At 49.5% G+C, this 19,054-nt stretch overlaps 1 protein-coding gene across 2 annotated transcripts in view; it reads right to left on the bottom strand.

The window, feature by feature from the left end:
* Positions 1 to 19,054, bottom strand: part of TMPRSS3 (transmembrane serine protease 3) — a 191,226-nt gene that overhangs the window by 119,274 nt on the left and 52,898 nt on the right. For both annotated transcript variants that reach the window (XM_073670843.1, XM_073670844.1), the window contains 2 exons: positions 12,261 to 12,402; positions 290 to 406 (listed from right to left, as the gene is read on the bottom strand). In XM_073670843.1, coding sequence (XP_073526944.1) covers positions 290 to 406; positions 12,261 to 12,402 — 259 coding nt within the window. The remainder of the gene's footprint in view (positions 1 to 289; positions 407 to 12,260; positions 12,403 to 19,054) is intronic.

The following is a 19,054-nucleotide window of genomic DNA, read 5'->3' as shown; positions in this document are numbered from 1 at the left end:
TTAGACTCAGTTAGACAGTGAATTTTCGCTAAGTAGAAGAGAGCATGAAACTCATCCAACATAATGAATGTCTACTGTCCAATTAAGCCATTAATACACTGATAAACAAGCTATCAAGTCATCGGCCATTCATCGCACCGTCAGACAATGAAGGTGAGAAAGGTCAACTTGCTTTGCTTAATGAAAAAGAAGCCGCTAACCGTCTCTATTCTTTCTTTCAAGTGGCTTGTAAAACATTTAATCCTTGACAATTTAATGGAGATGCCACTGAATAATGAATAGCACTCACCAATCAGGCCAGTAGCAATCACCAGGACAATAGCCAGGACAACGAGAAGGATGATAATGAGATATTTCATAGGGATGATGGGATGGCACTTGGAGGATCCATCACTTTCTTGGTTCTCTGTAAAAAAAAAAAAAAAAGAAATGAGAAAAGTGGATACAAAGAATTCAGAAGTTTCTACATCATCTAAAGACATTGACAAGGGCACCATCTTTCCAAAATCCTAATATTTGCATTTGATGTTAGTGAAACCTCAAGTGAATTGGCAATGACTAGACCATGGCTAAGATAAAAAAAAATTAAATTCTTCATCCTTTGACCACTCAAGCAGATGCAAACTTTCTTAGTCGCATCTCCAGTTTATCGCTCCCAAAAATTGACAATGACTAGACTATGGCTAAAATAAAAAAAAATAATTCTTCATCCTTTGACAACTCAAGCAGATGCAAACTTTCTTAGTCGCATTTCCAGTTTATCGCTCCCAAAGTAGTCACCAATGGGTGGCAGGTATCCTGAAAGAGATAGAACAAAGGGCAAACTAGACAAAGGCAAGGGCTCAAACTTTCCCAATTGGATCTCCAGGTTATGACCCCTAAAGTAGTCATTCATTGGTGGTGAATGTCTGCAAGAGATGGCTTGCCAGGATGAAACGGGCTATAGAAGAAAGTTTAGCATAGCCAAAGGAAAGGATCCAAACTTTCTTGGTTGGATTCCCAGGTCTTGACTTCCAAAGTAGTCACCAATTGGTGGTGAGCATCTGCAAGACATGGCAGGCATAAATGGGCTAAAAACAAAGGCAAGGGTTCAAACTTTCTCGGTAGGATTCCCAGGTCTTGACTTTCAATGTAGTCATCAATTGGTGGTGAGCATCTGCAAGTGATGGCAGGCATAAACAGGTTATAGACAAAGGCAAATATCCACATTTTCTTAGTTAGATTCCCAGGTGTTGTCTTCCAAATTAGCCATCATCAATTGGTAGTAGGTGGGCTGCAGGAGATGACAGGCAGAAACACAGTATAGAAAAGGGTCAAATTAGTCAATAGCAATATATATTCAATATATTATGGTGTGATACTGATGCACCCCCTGGACCGTGGGGTACTCGGTAGCCGGGTCGGTGCTGGGGATGTCACGGTGGCAGTGACCCGGTCCATGACCCAGGGAGGTCAATTAAAGAGAAAAGAAAAGGGGAATAAAGTTTTTAGAGATAATGTTCGTGAGGCCACCTGTGGTATGCGGCTATATGGGGCCGCCGCTGCGGTGCTGATCCACTGGAGCTTATGGTGACGCAGCAGAGTTGGTTCAGCTCTCCACAGGCAGAGCTAAGCTCCAGGGCAGTAGATGGGGATTTTATGAGGTAGATGTTTGTTGGTGCAGTGTAGTGCAGGGCTGGTGATGGCACAGCAATTAATCAAGGACACAGTGGGGTGCAGTCTTCAGATTTTACTCACAGTTGTTAAGTTCCTCAGGTTACACTTTCCAGATTATAACCGCCCACATTGTCCTGTGTCCTCCGGGGTAGTAATCCAGCAAACTCTCAGGTATTTCAGGAGCACTTAAACGGGACCCCGTTCTATGTACAGTATAGACCAAAAGTTTGGACTGACTGACTGACTGACCTTCATTTCTTAAAGTAATGATGGCCACTCGTTTTTCTTTACTTAGCTGCTTTTTTCTTGCCATAATACAAAATCTAACAGTCTATTCAGTAGGACTATCAGCTGTGTATCCACCAGACTTCTGCACAACACAACTGATGGTCCCAACTCCATTTATAAGGCAAGAAATCCCACTTATTAAACCTGACAGGGCACACCTGTGAAGTGAAAACCATTTCCGGTGACTACCTCTTTAAGCTCATCAAGAGAATGCCAAGAGTGTGCAAAGCAGTCATCAAAGCAAAAGGTGGCTACTTTGAAGAACTAAGAATATATTTTCAGTTGTTTCACACTTTTTTGTTAAGTATATAATTCCACATGTGTTAATTCATAGTTTTGATGCCTTCAGTGTGAATGTACAATTTTTATAGTCATGAAAATACAGAAAAATCTTTAAATGAGAAGGTGTGTCCAAACTTTTGGTCTGTACTGTACCTCTCCAGGTCGTCTCACTGCGCTGGCTCTCACCCTCCTGCCCTGCGCCTCACAATCAGTGTCCCAAGCCAGTGGCCTCGGGCCTTGTCGGGCGACTTGCAATCCCCTGGACCCTATGTGGCCACCTTTTCGGCGATATAATTGTGGCTGTTGGCTGCAGCACCTTGAAAATGCTGCAGCCTCCGGGTGTCTAGCTGAGCCTGGTTGTTCTCCACTAGGTTATGGGCCGGTCCCCTCTCTGCGGCCTGATCCCTCCTCGTCAGCGTGGATTCGGGTGCACGGGTGGCATCCGCACTCACAGTGCCCCTGGGATCCCCTCTGTTCCTCCTGGAGCCCTTCTCACTGCTCCTCTCTTCTATCCTTCCTTCTTCTGGGCCTCTCTCACTGGGCCCTGCTCCTTTCTCCACTCCTCCTGAGCAGAGCTCCTCCTGAGCTCCTGCTCCCAACTCTCACTCTGACTCCGAACTCCTTCTAGAACCTTCCACCCTCTCTTTTATACTTCTACTCTCTGTGTGCTCCACTGAACTTCTTCCTCCACCCACCTCCTCTACCTAGTTCCACCCTCCAGCTAGGGATTAGGGACTGTGCTCTCCCTTAGAGGCAATCTTGCCCTTCCCTACTGAAGTGGAGAATATTGGATGTGGGTGTGTGTGACGCGCCCCCAGAGCTGTGGGGTACTCGGCAGCCGGGCCTATGGATGCTGGTGGGGGATATCACGGTGGCTGGCCCGGTCCATGGCCCAGGGCGGTCAACAAAAAGGGGAATTATTTATAGGGGATTTGTAAAGTGTTCGTGACGCCACCTGTGGAATGCGGCCAAAGGGAGCTGCCGATGAGGAGCAGTCCTCTGAAGCTGATGTTACTGCAGCAGGGATGGTGTGGCTCTCCACAGGAAGAGCTAGCTCCAGGGCAGTATAGGTGTTGTTGGTTGCGCTGGGCGTTGTAGTGCAGGGGGAAAGATGACGCAGGTGAAATAATGGACGGAGGCAGTGCGGTGCAGTCATCCGAGTCTTTACTCACAGTTGTTAAGTTCCTCAGGTTGCACTGTCCAGCTTACAGCCTCCCACGTCGCACTGTGTTCACCAGAACGAGGGCTCAGCTCTTTCTCAGGTAATTTAGGCGCACCTGACGGAAGCCCGCTTTCTTTTGTTCCTCTCTCTAGACTGTCTTCACGCTGGGTCTTCTCCCTCCTGCCCTGCTCTTCCCCACTCTCAGTCCCGCTCGGGTGCTCTGAAGTCCCTCCGGTCTCACTGGAGTTCCCGGACCTGCTTGACCCTCACGGAGATTAGAATGAGGCTTTGGCAACTGGACTATGTAAGCCAGAAGCCTTCGGTTTTCCCAGCCGAGACTTGAAGTAACACGGCTGGTCCAGGGGCCGGTCCCCTTCTTGCGGCCTACAATCCCTCTGTCTTCTGACAGATTCGGGGCGTACGGGTGCCGTCCTGCACTCACCGTATCCCCTGGGATCCCTTTTACTAGAATGGAGCCTACTCTTCTGCTCCCCTCCTGGGCCTCTAGGACTGGGCCCTAATTGTGGAGCAGAGCTCCTAAGAGACTCTGCTCCCAGACTGACTTCTCTCACTGACTGACCTGCCTACTGAACTGCCACCCTAAGATGGCTTCCCATTATATACCTACTACTATGGTGCTCCCCTAAACTGCTTCCTCCACCCACACCCACTATTGGTTCCTCCTACCTTTGGGTTCCCCCCACTCCAGCCAGGGTCAGGGCTCAGCAGCTGCGCACATTCATCTTGCCCTTCCAGCCGGCCTGGAGCAGTGTAGTGTTGAATGCGGGTGTTGGGGTTCCGGGCAGCACTCCCTCCTTACCTAAGAGAAGGAGGCACCACACCTCTGGGTGAGGTGCAGTACCTCTTTGGCGACTGAACCCTCAGGGGCGCCACATGTGGGTCCCGGGTAGTGCTCCCTCCTTACCTGAGAGTGGGGTGCCACACCTCTGGGTTAGATGCAGTACCTCTGTGGCGACTGAACCCGCAGGGGCGCCACACTACTGTGTATGTGTTGTAGTGGTATCTGTGGACCCTAGGTGTCACTGTTACATAAGTGATGATTGACTTGCTGCAAGAGGCAGAGGGATGTGGCTGAGGCCACATGGTGTGATAGAGGAGTCTGCTGTTCCTGCCCAATGTATGCAGTGACATTAGCCACCATACAGTTGGGAGAAGGCCTTGCTTACACATCATGGTGTTTCGGTGTCACTAAAGATGAACAAAAGTGTGATGGGGAGGTGACCAGTTGCAACAGAAGCTTCAAAGAGGTGGGACCAAGTGAAAAGTGCAGGAGCAAAAGCCGGCGATGGTTTCTTGTTGTTGCAGAGGGAATGGGAGGAGGTGCCTGCTGCTCAGCAGAGGAACCCGGGACTGGTCCGGAGTGTAAGGAATGAGAAGCGCCATTATAGAGACCCATACCCTAAGTCACTGTGCTGTATTTCACCACAGGGCGAGCAAATATTCCCTGGCTGTGCCACAAACTAGCCAACCAGTCCTGAGTATGGACAGGGGTATGCACCCAGGTATGCTGACCCCACAGGGGCGGACGTATGCAGCCACGCCCAAGAGGTAAGGGGGCCACTTCTACCTCTAATACAGGGGGAATTGTGCATTATGATGAGTTATTGGGTTACAAAGGGCGCATATATTGTCCTTACAAAGAGGCCTCTTCTGACTGTGTCCGGGACCTATCACAGTTTCGTACCAAAATGTTTCTGAAGCGCACACCCCAAGACTTCGGGCGATATATGGATAAATGATTTATAATTACGTCCACCTGTTTCTACAAGGGGTGTGATTACTTTTGCAATTCACTGTATAAATCTTTTACCTTGTAGTATACATCACGTATATGCGAGTATATACAGGCTATGTGGTATCTGTGACTATTCTGCCGTAGATGGCGCGGAATCCTCAGTATCGTCAGTGACTGTGGGCTGTGCTGAGCGGTAACTATGTTACCTGGTGCATTTTTCTCCAATAATTAGGAAGAATAGCTGGTAGGCCAGATGGGTAGGGATAAAGAAGTCAGCTTTTTTTTCTCTCCCTCTGGTAAAATTACAAGATTAAGCAAATGAACATCTGCATATTCAAACCCTTCAGATTACAGGACAATAAAACGCAGCAGCTGGAAAATTAATGGGAAGCGATTTAACCACAGCGCACAATTCCCCGAACCTAAATAAAAAACAAAATCTGTATTTATAGCCGTCAGGTTATCTCACAGGATGGGAGGAATGAGAACTTCTTCAACTCAGCTGTTTCTGCTGAAAGTCATAAAAAGTTGTAGATTCCCGTTGGGCGTTAACTTCAAATGCGAGTGTAGAATAACATATCTATAGTCCTATAGTGGACATATATGGGCAAACATAGAAGGGTTCCCCTATGACCAAAAGCCCCTCTGAACAGGAAAAGAAAAAACTGTTAAATAATATAATATTTCTAAGGATCACTTCCTGCATACAGAATAGCACAATTAGATTCAGTCTGCAGCCACCACTAGGGGGAGCACCCTGTATACAGAGATATATGGTAAGATTCTGTCTCCAGCCACCACTAGGGGGAGCTCCCTCTATACAGAGACACATGATAAGATTCTGTCTGCAACCACCAATAGGGGGAGCTCTCTGTATAAAAAGGTACCTGATGGGATTCTCTCTGCAGTCGCCACTAAGTGGAGCAGCCTGTATACAGTGATACATAAGATTTTGTCTGCAGCCACCACTAGGGGCAGCTTCCTGTATGCAGAGATACATGATAAGATTCTGTCTGTAGTCACCACTAGAGGGAGCTGGCTGTATAAAAAGGTACATGAAAAGATTCATTCTGCAGCCACCACTAGAGGGAGCTCCCTGTATACAAAGATTAATGAAAAGATTCAGTCTGCAGCCACCACTAGAGGGAGCTCCCTGTATACAAAGATTAATGAAAAGATTCAGTCTGCAGCCACCACTAGAGGGAGCTCCCTGTATGCAGAGATACATGATACGATTCTGTCTGCATTCACCACTAGGGGGAGCTCCCTGTATACAAAGATACCTGATAAGATTCTGTCTGCAGCCACCACTAGGGGAAGCTCCCTGTATGCAGAGATACATGAAAGGATTCATTATGCAGCCACCACTAGGGGGAGCTCCCAGTATGCAAAGATACAAGAAAAGATTCATTCTGCAGCCACCACTAGGGGAACCTCCCTGTATACAAAGATACATGATAAGATTCAGTCTGCAGCCACCACTAGGGGGAGCTCCCTGTATAAAAAGATATATGAAAAGATTCAGTCTGCAGCCACCACTAGGGGGAGCTCCCTGCATAGAGAGATATATAAGATTCTGTCTGCAGCCTCCAGGGGGAGTTCCCTGTATACAGAGATACATGATAGGATTCTGTCTGCAGCCACCACTAGGGGGAGCTCCCTGCATAGAGAGATACATAAGATTCTGTCTGCAGCCTCCAGGGGAGCTCCCTATATGCAGAGATACATGATAAGATTCTGTCTGCAGCCACCACTAGGGGGAGCTCCCTGTATGCAGAGATACATGATAAGATTCTGTCTGCAGCCACCACTAGGGGGAGCTCCCTATATGCAGAGATACATGATAAGATTCTGTCTGCAGCCACCACTAGGGGGAGCTCCCTGTATACAGAGATACATGATAAAATTCTGTCTGCAACCACCACTAGGGGGAGCTCCCTGTATACGGAGATACATGATAAGTTTTTGTCTGCAGCCACCTCTAGGGGGATCTCCCTGTATACAGAGATACATGGTAAGATTCTATATTTTGCCACCACTAGGGGGAGCTCCCTGTATACAGAGATACATGATAAGACTGTCTGCAGTCACCACTAGGGGGAGCTCCCTGTATACAGAGATACATGATAAGATTCTATTTGCAGCAACCACTAGGGGGAACTCCCTGTATACACAGATACATAAGATCCTATCTGCAGCCACCACTAGGGGGGGGGGAGCTCCCTGTATACAGAGATACAGGATAAGATTCTGTCTGCAGCCACCACTAGGGGGAGCTCCCAGTATACAGAGCTATATGATAAGATTCTGTCTGCAGCCACCACTAAAGGGAGCTCTCTGCATACATAGATACATGATAGATTTCTGCCTACAGCCACAACTAGAGGGAGCTTCCTGAATACTGATTACATATTTAGTTTCGTGGAAGCTGTATTAATCTATGTGTAGTGAGCTCCTCCTAGTGGTGGCTACAGGCAGACAGAATCTTATCAAACAAGTCTATGGTTGTGTGAAGAGAAGATTGGATTTGGCGCTCTGTATCAAAAAATCATTTAGTTAAAAATAAATATATAATATTAAATATCCACTTTACATCTGGAAACTACCAGTGCTAAATTATACACAGAATAATAAACTATATACAACCTAAAAGTCTATGTTCACGTTACGGCTATGGTAAATGTTAAGTGAAGCCCTCCGAAGGACGGCATGCATGGCATCAGTCACCCATAGGGTCCAACTTTAAACAAATATAGACTACATGGCATCCATTTGTTTATTGGCTACCACTGTACAGTATGTGTATGACTAAGCATAGTCTACTACACTATTCAATACCCCTTTTTGGGGTACTGGTTTGATAGCGGTACACTAAGAATTAGCCATGAGTGTCTCTACATCCCCAGGACTTACAGGAATATTATGACTAACGGTCAAACCAATCTATACAGTCACGTATCAGGTGGTATTTATAAAAAAATATCAAAGTGCTTATAATCTGGGTTAAGTGGAAGCAGGGGAATTTGGTCTATCTGCTACACAGTAGACTGCCTCTCATTTTACAGACTTGTTTTTAGTTCCTCCCACTGGTGGTGTTGCCTATATCTAATTTCTAGCAGGGCATAATTCGGGAGAGTATTACAGTTGTAAGCACTTTTCTATGGAAAATTCCAGAATGTCATGTGGGGCCCTGACCTAAGTTATAGTATAGCAAAATGGGGATATTTAGGAGACCCCAAAACAACAATTTTCCAACTAATTTTTTTATGTGACTCGGATGTGACTGTAAAGGGAACTTCACTTCTCACACTTCTCCACTCACCTATCGCAATGGCTTGACAATGAGTTAAGCGTACCCCACAGCCAGTTCATACTTCCGTACTACACTTTATGCTGCTGGTTTTCTTAGGCCAGCGAGACGCTTGTCCTGGATAACACACTAGTACACATGCACACTCAGCTTTCTCATGTACCCGACAGGTCCACTGCTTGCACTCTAGCATACACAGGGTAATACAACCAGGCTACACTTTTCCTCTTTGAGGTTGAGGGTACATTTAGAGCTTTCCTTCTTTGAGGTTGTGGGTACATTTAAATCTTTCCCTCTTTGAGGTTGTAGGTACATTTAGAGCTTTCCCTCTCTGAGGTTGGTTGTGGGTACATTTAGAGCTTTCCTTCTTTGAGGTTGTGGGTACATTTAGAGCTTTCCCTCTCTGAGGTTGGTTGTGGGTACATTTAGAGCTTTCCTTCTTTAAGGTTGTGGGTACATTTAGAGCTTTCCCTCTCTGAGGTTGGTTGTGGGTATATTTATAGCTTTCCTTCTTTGAGGTTGTGGGTACATTTAGAGCTTTCCCTCTTTGAGGTTGGTTGTGGGTACATTTAGAGCTTTCCTTCTTTGAGGTTGTGGGTACATTTAAATCTTTCCCTCTTTGAGGTTGTGGGTACATTTAAAGCTTTCCCTCTCTGAGGTTGGTTGTGGGTACATTTAGAGCTTTCCTTCTTTGAGGTTGTGGGTACATTTAGAGCTTTCCCTCTCTGAGGTTGGTTGTGGGTACATTTAGAGCTTTCCTTCTTTGAGGTTGTGGGTACATTTAGAGCTTTCCCTCTCTGAGGTTGGTTGTGGGTACATTTAGAGCTTTCCCTCTTTGAGGTTGGTTGTGGGTACATTTAGAGCTTTCCTTCTTTGAGGTTGTGGGTACATTTATAGCTTTCCCTCTTTGAGGTTGTGTGTGCGTTTGAAGCAGCAATGAACAAACTCATTATATTTTAGATTTAAAGGGAACCTGTCATGTCGTCAACACTTTTCACCTAAACGTTTGGGGTTAATCTGTAGGTTAATAGTGTTCTAAACCAATGCTGCTCCCGAACTGAAAGTCTCGCTACTGGGAGGAAATTAACTTTATTCCTTCTAGCAGCCTCTGGCTCTCAGTCATAGAGGTGTGCCTTCAGTCACAGCTCATTATATAGTGAGTGGCATCTGTAATAACACTTCGGCGCTGACTAACAGCCGGCTCTGCTTCAGAGCAGGTATAGCAGGTTAATAGCATTTGGGGACATAACAGGTTCCCTTTAATATAGGAAAAGCGGTATAGTGTTTACAAAGTTACAAAAACATGAAATAACTAAAAGACACACATAAGGCAAAAATAGTACAAAAATAAAAGTGATACATTTAGAAACATCTTATGGATTCTACTTTCAGAAGAGACGCTATAAAAATTTGGACAGATCTAAAATACTTGTCGTTTCATCTGGGTTTGACAATTAGTTTTTCTGGATAATACATTTTAATTGGTCCCATCCACACCCATCACCCCACTTCCTGATCAGTTGAGAGTAAGATGGATATCATATGAAAAATGGTCTCAGGATATAATTCTAATCCATGTCTTATTTTTCCACAAGAACAGCCTATTGGAATAATATGACCGGAATATTTCTGTGCATACTTCCACCATCCTAGACAAACTAAACACGAATAGGATATATCCATAATTTGGATTGACATTAAAAATTAAAACTCAAAATCTTGGAGCTTGGAACCACAGAAGAGATTAAGTCCTCCAATCACAGATATATCCATGGATTGTTTTGACATCAGATACATATGGCATGGAAATGTTCCATTTCCATTGTCCCATGTGGACATATCATTGGTGCAAACTGTGCGGCCGCATGGGACCCAAGAGATAAGTGGAGTTGTGCATTATGATGAGCTATTGAACTGCAAAGGGCCCATATACTGTTCTTGCACAGGAGCCCCCTCCTGTCTGTGTCCGTCAGTGCCATGTGATGCCCCTGGTATGGATTGGAGACGTCTAGGGGAAATTATCTACCCCTGCATAAATTAGAATCTCTTTGCAAGTGAGGAAACATGTAGAGAGCATTTGGTCTCTGTCATGGGTGTGTCAGTTGTAATAGAGAATCGCTCTGGATCTGGCTGTAGCAGGTCACCATTACAGATGCCTTCTTAATCCTTCTTCCTTTAGGTCCCAGCGGCGATCTCCCTGCTGCTGCTGATTGACAAACCCTTGCCTTGGAGTTAAAAACATTCAGTTTGCTCTTGGGAATCACCGGTGATTATTCTATGAACCTTTGTGCAGGCTTGGAGCACTTTGCAGTCGGATAACTTCTTCTCTGGTGCACTTAGAGGACAGTTGGTGTTGCTCCTCTGGTGTCTGCTCAAGCTAAGTGTATCCCCTTTGCTTGTCTACCTTGTTGTCTTTAGTTTGTAGTGGGGCCTGACCAGCACTCACCCCTCCACCTCCCTATCTAGGGTCAAGCTCTAGGGACATCCAGGGCTTAGTTTCCTGCTCGGCGATAGATGTGGAACCTATATAGGGACGGTAGGGTAGGCAGGGTGATATTAGATCTGTCTAGGGATCTCCACTCCCCCTTTCCCTAGTGTTTGGGCTTCCTCCCTCTCTTCCCTTCGTGATGCACTTAGTCTTTCCCACACCATGCGTGACAGTCTCCCTGTAGACACTAATTATCTACATCCAGATAAGATGCTGCCAGGTTTGCAGCGATATACAATTTTTATTTGTCTAATCCATACCATAAAACATAAAAAAATCAAAGCGCTTAACCTCCTTCTGATCAGCTCCATCTTTGGCTGGTGGTTAAATGAAGCCACAATTCCTCAGTTAGGAGGAGCAGTGATTAGAATTCTTTTAGTTTAATGCACAAAGGAGTAAGGGGAGAGGAACCTGCTGCAGCCACTTGTCTTACAGCCACAAAGAGTGCAGCGAGGAAGAGAAGAAGATACGGGACTGAACTCCTCCGACACACAGAGAAGATTTCTTTATATAAGTATTACATAAAATTATTCTATAAAGTTTTGATTGTAATACGAAACAAAAAAGGATCAGAAAAATATTGTAAAGAATTGGTAAAAAAAGTATCAACTCTCATATCAACTTTTCTGTTTTTTGTCTGACACGTGCCACGAGCTACCATACACTTTCACGCCTACACCTTTCTGAATAAGATCGGTCTCTTCATTCTCAAGTATATACGGCTGCCATCCGCTCCTATCAGTTTGACAGTTTGATCAAACACTAATTCCCGGTTTTGGACCTGTGGTGTTTTAGAGGCGCCAATCTTCCATGATGGCTTTGCACATTGATGCTTGATTGCTGCAGCGGTTTCGGATGACCTTACCTCCTTGCCCCATGACTTTGATCCATCTGACCCTCCATGGATTAGTTTGAGGGAACAGAAAGGGGCCCCCAAAGACCTGCTTGGACTTTGTGAACAGTCTCTATTCTCTGCCTTGGTGTAGGGAGAGGCGAGCGCCCCTTAAAAAATTTGGCACAGCTTTCATCTATTCTGTCCTAACTTTTTTTTTTGCAACATCTCAAACAGTTTTACTCCAGATTTCTGTCCCATTCATTTTTCAACACAGGAAAACAGGTTTGGCTGTGTCATACATCGCTTCCTACTTTGTATCCTATATTTTGTCCTGGACAATGATCTTAGCCTATTTCTCCTACCCCTTCACCACTAGCCGGTGGGATCATTGTGCGACGATCAATGTTACCTACACTTCCAGCCATTTTCTGCACCCCTAACCCATGACGCTAAGTTATTTTCCTGAAGTTGGAGCCATCTTACCCGATTTGTTTTCTCCAGGATCCACTTTTGTTTTTGTCAGGAAAAATCGAAAGTAAGAGAAGGCGATATCCACAACCGGCAATTCTTCTTCTGAAACAGACACGACTTCTAGACTACCGGAAGACGGAGCTTCCTCTGGAGCCTGGAAGAGAGGTAGATATGTTGGGACACATGGTTAAAAAAGTTTTACGAAAGGTGTTGAAAAAGGAAAGTTATGTATTTTATTTTTTTTATATGTATTACCAAAAGGCAAGGAAATGCCAGGTACTGTGCATGTGTCATGCTGATGGTCCGGGTACTGCCTCTGCCCTGCTGAAACTGTAGGGATTTTTGAGAATAATAATGTTTCTCTCAGTTTAACCCTTAAGATGCCACGGTCAGCAAAGAGTGAAGCATCTAAGTGGTTAGACAGAAAAAAAGGGGCTCCCCCTGTCAACCCATCGGCCCGGCTGAAACATAAATGTGGGAGTGCCAGCGTGTCAGTGGAAATGTCTTGGAATTTATTCCTGCTTTTGTCTTCTGTTTTTGTCAGCTATATAGAGCACTACTATGTAGTGTACAGAATCATCGGTTCTGCTGATTCTTCTGTAGGACCTGGCAATCACATACAAGTGTAGCACCCTGAGGATTCGGCTGCTACAGGGGTATTGCACCTCAACCCAGAGGTGTGATATTCCACTCCCGGATAAGGATGGAGTGTGGAGCTGAGCTCGGTAGGCTGCATGCACTACACACATCCCATTTCCGGGGAACAGACCAACGGTACTCCCACTTAGAAATGTGCAGGTACGACCGAGTCTGTTCCTGGCTGGAGTGGGAGGGGGGTGGTACATCCCAAGTAGTGTAGGGGCAGATAGGGGGAGCAGCCTGGGTAAAGTTAGGAGCTCATTGGGTGCTGGTCACCTGAGCTCACACATAGAGGGAGTATTTAAGGTGGGCACCATCAAAGATCAGGGTCAGTCTGTCAGAGTGGAGTCAGTCAGCCTTTGCAGAGGAGTGAAAGAGAGCAGAGGAGCAGAGCGGCCTGAGCCAGAGTGAGAGAGGAGAAGAAAGAGAGACCCAGAGGGGGTAAAAAGAAAGGACTCTAAGAACCCAAATTCAATCCCCGGGTGAAGAGTCGGCAATAGGGTACCGGAGCCCAAACTGGTGGGGGCAAAAGCACACCCTAGCCAGAGACCGGAGGCCGTGGGCAGCGTCTGCCACGGCCACCCACCACATCCACCCCGAAGGCAGACCACGTGGAGGGTCAGGGAACCCAAGGCCAAGGGTCTCCCAACAGAAGGCCCGAGGGAGCTGGACCTAGGTGGATCACTAGTGGGGACGGCCAGAGGAAAGGACAGAAGGAGAGCTCAGGGTCACGCTCCGGACTTGCTTGGGGGTTGGCTGGATCCAGGACCTGGTGGACGCAGCACGGCTCGGGTGGTCACTTGAAGCTGGAGTGACCGGAACATCAGCAGTGAGTAAATACCCTAAACTGCACAACCCGACTCTGTCTTCATTTTACATCTATGCTGCACCACCACAACCCCCATCCTCTGCACCTGACCCCCTGAGGCTATACCCCACCCGTTGGGGGTTATACTACCAAAAGCTGCACCAATACCATCAGCCTCAGCGGACCCTGCTGCAGCGGCGGCCATAGTGACCGCAATACAACGGGTGGCGTAGTCGACATTAAGAACTTAATAACATCTGTAGGACTGCCACATACAACTGAGCTTGACACCCTGGGCACGGACCGGGTCACAGCCACTCGGAAGACTACAACCCCCATCTGATCCGGCTCCGGGTATTCCCCTAAAGAATATGGCCCAGGGGGCGCGTCAACTTTGGCGTAGTCGGCAGGATTACGTGCCCGCAACACCCGGGTACTGCGTGCCTGAAGAAAAGAACGAGTTTACCTCAAAAAGAAGTCTCCTGCCGGTTCCGGAGGGTCCCCGCCATCGGACTCCATCACAGGTCGATTCCCGCCGGTTGTCCGCCATTAACAGCTTTTTCCCGCCATCTGCAGAGTTTCCCGCCACTGGGAGACGATTCCCGCCATTTCCAAAGGTTTCCCGCCTTGGAAGAGCGGACGCCATTATGGGCGTGCCAGAGGGTGGTGAGAGGCCACCTCCCATCGTGGGCCAGGACCGAAAATGGCGCCAAAAGTGGAAACCGCCCCCACCAACAGAGACTGTGATGCTAGAGGTGTCTGTCAGCGTGAAAGAACAGCCCCTGGAGCTGACAGTCACCAAGTGGCCCCGGGACCGCCCTCGAAGGGGGAGGAGACGAAAGGAGAGAGCAAAGATGGGTGTCGCTTGGAGCAGTCTGGAGAGAGCGCACCCGGAGGCAAGAAGCCTGGAGAAGAATATCGGAGGAGCTTACCCGGAGATGGCGAGAAAGCAGAGCAGCACCGGCCCGTTGGCCAGGAGCCTGCTAGAAACGGAGGAGGAAGAGCAGAGCAGCACCGGCCCGCTGGCCAGGAGCCTGCTGGAGACAACGGAAGGAGAGCAGAGCAGCACCGACCCGTTGGTCAGGAGCCTGCTGGAAACAACGACCCCACTAGGCCTAGTGGAGGTCCTAGCACAGCTCCACCGAGACCGGGAGTGTGCACAGACCGCTCTGGAGGGCCTCGCAAGGAGGATGGCCCGGGTGCAGCGAGAGACGTTGGCGGAGTGGAGCCGTGAGATGGCCCAGCAGACCGAGACCTGTCAGCGGAGCACGCCACCCAAGACGAGGAGACAGACCGCCTCTGAGGATGGCGCGGGAGGATTGAAGGCCGGAGACGGCGCCGAGAAGGGAGCCGAACGAGTGGAGGCAGGTAAAGGGGACGTCTATACCCCAAACCGGGAAACCGCGTACCTGCCCCAGCTCCCCGTCGCAGAGCCCGAAGTCTATCCTGCCGTGCCCGTCGCTGCAACGTCACCGCCGCAGACTAGGCCTCAAACGGGAGCCGCGACCCCTGTGACGTCACACGCCCCGACCCCGAGCGTGACCAAGCAGGAAGTACCACCAGCCTGGTCGCAAGGCCTAGTACCCCCGGGCGCCGCAATACCAACAGCGCCCCCTACCTCCGCGGAGCCCCCGGCCTGGTCGCAGGGCCAAGTAGCCCAGGGCGCCGCCGTCCTTACGGTGCCCTTCACCTTCCAGATACCCCAGGCCTGGCCGCAAGGCCCGGACAACCCGGGCGCTAACACCACCGCGCCCATAAGACCAAGAGTGCCGCATCTGGGAGAGGACCTGTACGCCCAGCATACGTGCCCGGATGGGCAGCCATTTATATGGCCACCGGAGTTTCACCATCCCCGACTCCGGAAAGAGAGACCCCTGGATGAACCCCTGATCCCGGCTCCAAAGCCCGTCAAGAGGATCTCGCCCCCGCTAGCAGAAGCGCAGTTTGAGTGGGACCCCACCAGAGAAGATCTCATGGGGTTCACTCAAGAGACTCGGGCAGCTGCAGCGGAGCGTGCTGAGTGCTGCCGCCAACAACTCGAGGTCTTCGAGAGGGAGCGGAGAGAGAGGCGGGTCCGGGAACAGCAAGCTCAAGTAAGGAGCGCGGAGCAGAAGAGCCGGGCCAGGAGAGACCCCCGTGCAGCGCATAGTCCCCGCACCACCGGGACTGTGATTAAGTTTAACATGCAGCATGGGTGGGGCTTCATCCGAGACCACCGCACCCCAGGTGACGTCTTCGTGACCAGGAGAGACGTTGAGTCCCACCTACCGGAGGGACACAGAGGTCGTGACCTTTACATCGGGGACGAGGTCACCTTCACCCGGCACAAGTGTGCCAAAGGACCCTACGCCCTCCATGTGCATCGCCTGACGGAGGAAGAGCTGCGGTGTGAGGAGGAAGAACAAGAGGACCCGGACGGGTCTGAAACTAGAGTTAAAGGAAACCATAAAGAAAGAGCAGGAGGACGCCGTCGTTAAGTACAGCGGAGCCGAAGCTGTATATAGTTGCCCGTCGGGGCACAGTGAACTGTTACTGTTGCTAATGTAGTCCCCGTTGGGACCAGAGAATTGAACTGTTTACCCGTTTAACCCTTAAATCCCACTGACCGAGGACTGAGAGCGGTCATTCCTCCCTAATACCTGGCCGAGGACTGAGAGCGGCCACCTTCCCCTGTATATAGTTGCGCGTCCTAAGGCGCCCCTACTGGTTTTATAGGAAAGCCACGAGTTCCAAAGACTGTTGCACTTTTCCCGGGCACACGTTGCACAGTGTCCGGAGGAGGAGATAGAAGCAAGAAGTGACTACGAGAAAGTTTTATATGAAAAAGTTTTATTGATATATATATATATATAATGTTTTATATGATGTTTTATTATGATGTTTAATTCAAAAATTGTATGTTTTGGATGTTTTATATCTTACAGCCCGAGGACGTGCTGTGATTTACCAAGGGGGAATGTAGCACCCTGAGGATTCGGCTGCTACAGGGGTATTGCACCTCAACCCAGAGGTGTGATATTCCACTCCCGGATAAGGATGGAGTGTGGAGCTGAGCTCGGTAGGCTGCATGCACTACACACATCCCATTTCCGGGGAACAGACCAACGGTACTCCCACTTAGAAATGTGCAGGTACGACCGAGTCTGTTCCTGGCTGGAGTGGGAGGGGGGTGGTACATCCCAAGTAGTGTAGGGGCAGATAGGGGGAGCAGCCTGGGTAAAGTTAGGAGCTCATTGGGTGCTGGTCACCTGAGCTCACACATAGAGGGAGTATTTAAGGTGGGCACCATCAAAGATCAGGGTCAGTCTGTCAGAGTGGAGTCAGTCAGCCTTTGCAGAGGAGTGAAAGAGAGCAGAGGAGCAGAGCGGCCTGAGCCAGAGTGAGAGAGGAGAAGAAAGAGAGACCCAGAGGGGGTAAAAAGAAAGGACTCTAAGAACCCAAATTCAATCCCCGGGTGAAGAGTCGGCAATAGGGTACCGGAGCCCAAACTGGTGGGGGCAAAAGCACACCCTAGCCAGAGACCGGAGGCCGTGGGCAGCGTCTGCCACGGCCACCCACCACATCCACCCCGAAGGCAGACCACGTGGAGGGTCAGGGAACCCAAGGCCAAGGGTCTCCCAACAGAAGGCCCGAGGGAGCTGGACCTAGGTGGATCACTAGTGGGGACGGCCAGAGGAAAGGACAGAAGGAGAGCTCAGGGTCACGCTCCGGACTTGCTTGGGGGTTGGCTGGATCCAGGACCTGGTGGACGCAGCACGGCTCGGGTGGTCACTTGAAGCTGGAGTGACCGGAACATCAGCAGTGAGTAAATACCCTAAACTGCACAACCCGACTCTGTCTTCATTTTACATCTATGCTGCACCACCACAACCCCCATCCTCTGCACCTGACCCCCTGAGGCTATACCCCACCCGTTGGGGGTTATACTACCAAAAGCTGCACCAATACCATCAGCCTCAGCGGACCCTGCTGCAGCGGCGGCCATAGTGACCGCAATACAACGGGTGGCGTAGTCGACATTAAGAACTTAATAACATCTGTAGGACTGCCACATACAACTGAGTTTGACACCCTGGGCACGGACCGGGTCACAGCCACTCGGAAGACTACAACCCCCATCTGATCCGGCTCCGGGTATTCCCCTAAAGAATATGGCCCAGCAGGCTCCTGGCCAACGGGCCGGTGCTGCTCTGCTTTCTCGCCATCTCCGGGTAAGCTCCTCCGATATTCTTCTCCAGGCTTCTTGCCTCCGGGTGCGCTCTCTCCAGACTGCTCCAAGCGACACCCATCTTTGCTCTCTCCTTTCGTCTCCTCCCCCTTCGAGGGCGGTCCCGGGGCCACTTGGTGACTGTCAGCTCCAGGGGCTGTTCTTTCACGCTGACAGACACCTCTAGCATCACAGTCTCTGTTGGTGGGGGCGGTTTCCACTTTTGGCGCCATTTTCGGTCCTGGCCCACGATGGGAGGTGGCCTCTCACCACCCTCTGGCACGCCCATAATGGCGTCCGCTCTTCCAAGGCGGGAAACCTTTGGAAATGGCGGGAATCGTCTCCCAGTGGCGGGAAACTCTGCAGATGGCGGGAAAAAGCTGTTAATGGCGGACAACCGGCGGGAATCGACCTGTGATGGAGTCCGATGGCGGGGACCCTCCGGAACGGGCAGGAGAATTCTTTTTGAGGTAAACTCGTTCTTTTCTTCAGGCACGCAGTACCCGGGTGTTGTGGGCACGTAATCCTGCCGACTACGCCAAAGTTGACGCGCCCCCTGGGCCATATTCTTTAGGGGAATACCCGGAGCCGGATCAGATGGGGGTTGTAGTCTTCCGAGTGGCTGTGACCCGGTCCGTGCCCAGGGTGTCAAGCTCAGTTGTATGTGGCAGTCCTACAGATGTTATTAAGTTCTTAATGTCGACTACGCCACCCGTTGTATTGCGGTCACTATGGCCGCCGCTGCAGCAGGGTCCGCTGAGGCTGATGGTATTGGTGCAGCTTTTGGTAGTATAACCCCCAACGGGTGGGGTATAGCCTCAGGGGGTCAGGTGCAGAGGATGGGGGTTGTGGTGGTGCAGCATAGATGTAAAATGAAGACAGAGTCGGGTTGTGCAGTTTAGGGTATTTACTCACTGCTGATGTTCCGGTCACTCCAGCTTCAAGTGACCACCCGAGCCGTGCTGCGTCCACCAGGTCCTGGATCCAGCCAACCCCCAAGCAAGTCCGGAGCGTGACCCTGAGCTCTCCTTCTGTCCTTTCCTCTGGCCGTCCCCACTAGTGATCCACCTAGGTCCAGCTCCCTCGGGCCTTCTGTTGGGAGACCCTTGGCCTTGGGTCCCTGACCCTCCACGTGGTCTGCCTTCGGGGTGG

Source organism: Phyllobates terribilis, unplaced genomic scaffold, assembly GCF_046119375.1.
Source record: "Phyllobates terribilis strain yellow unplaced genomic scaffold, ASM4611937v1 Scaffold_2__4_contigs__length_985480577, whole genome shotgun sequence".
In the NCBI taxonomy this organism is placed as follows: Eukaryota; Metazoa; Chordata; class Amphibia; order Anura; family Dendrobatidae; genus Phyllobates; species Phyllobates terribilis.
The sequence above is the reverse complement of the archived record's forward strand: the minus strand, read 5'-3'. Positions and strand labels throughout refer to the sequence as shown.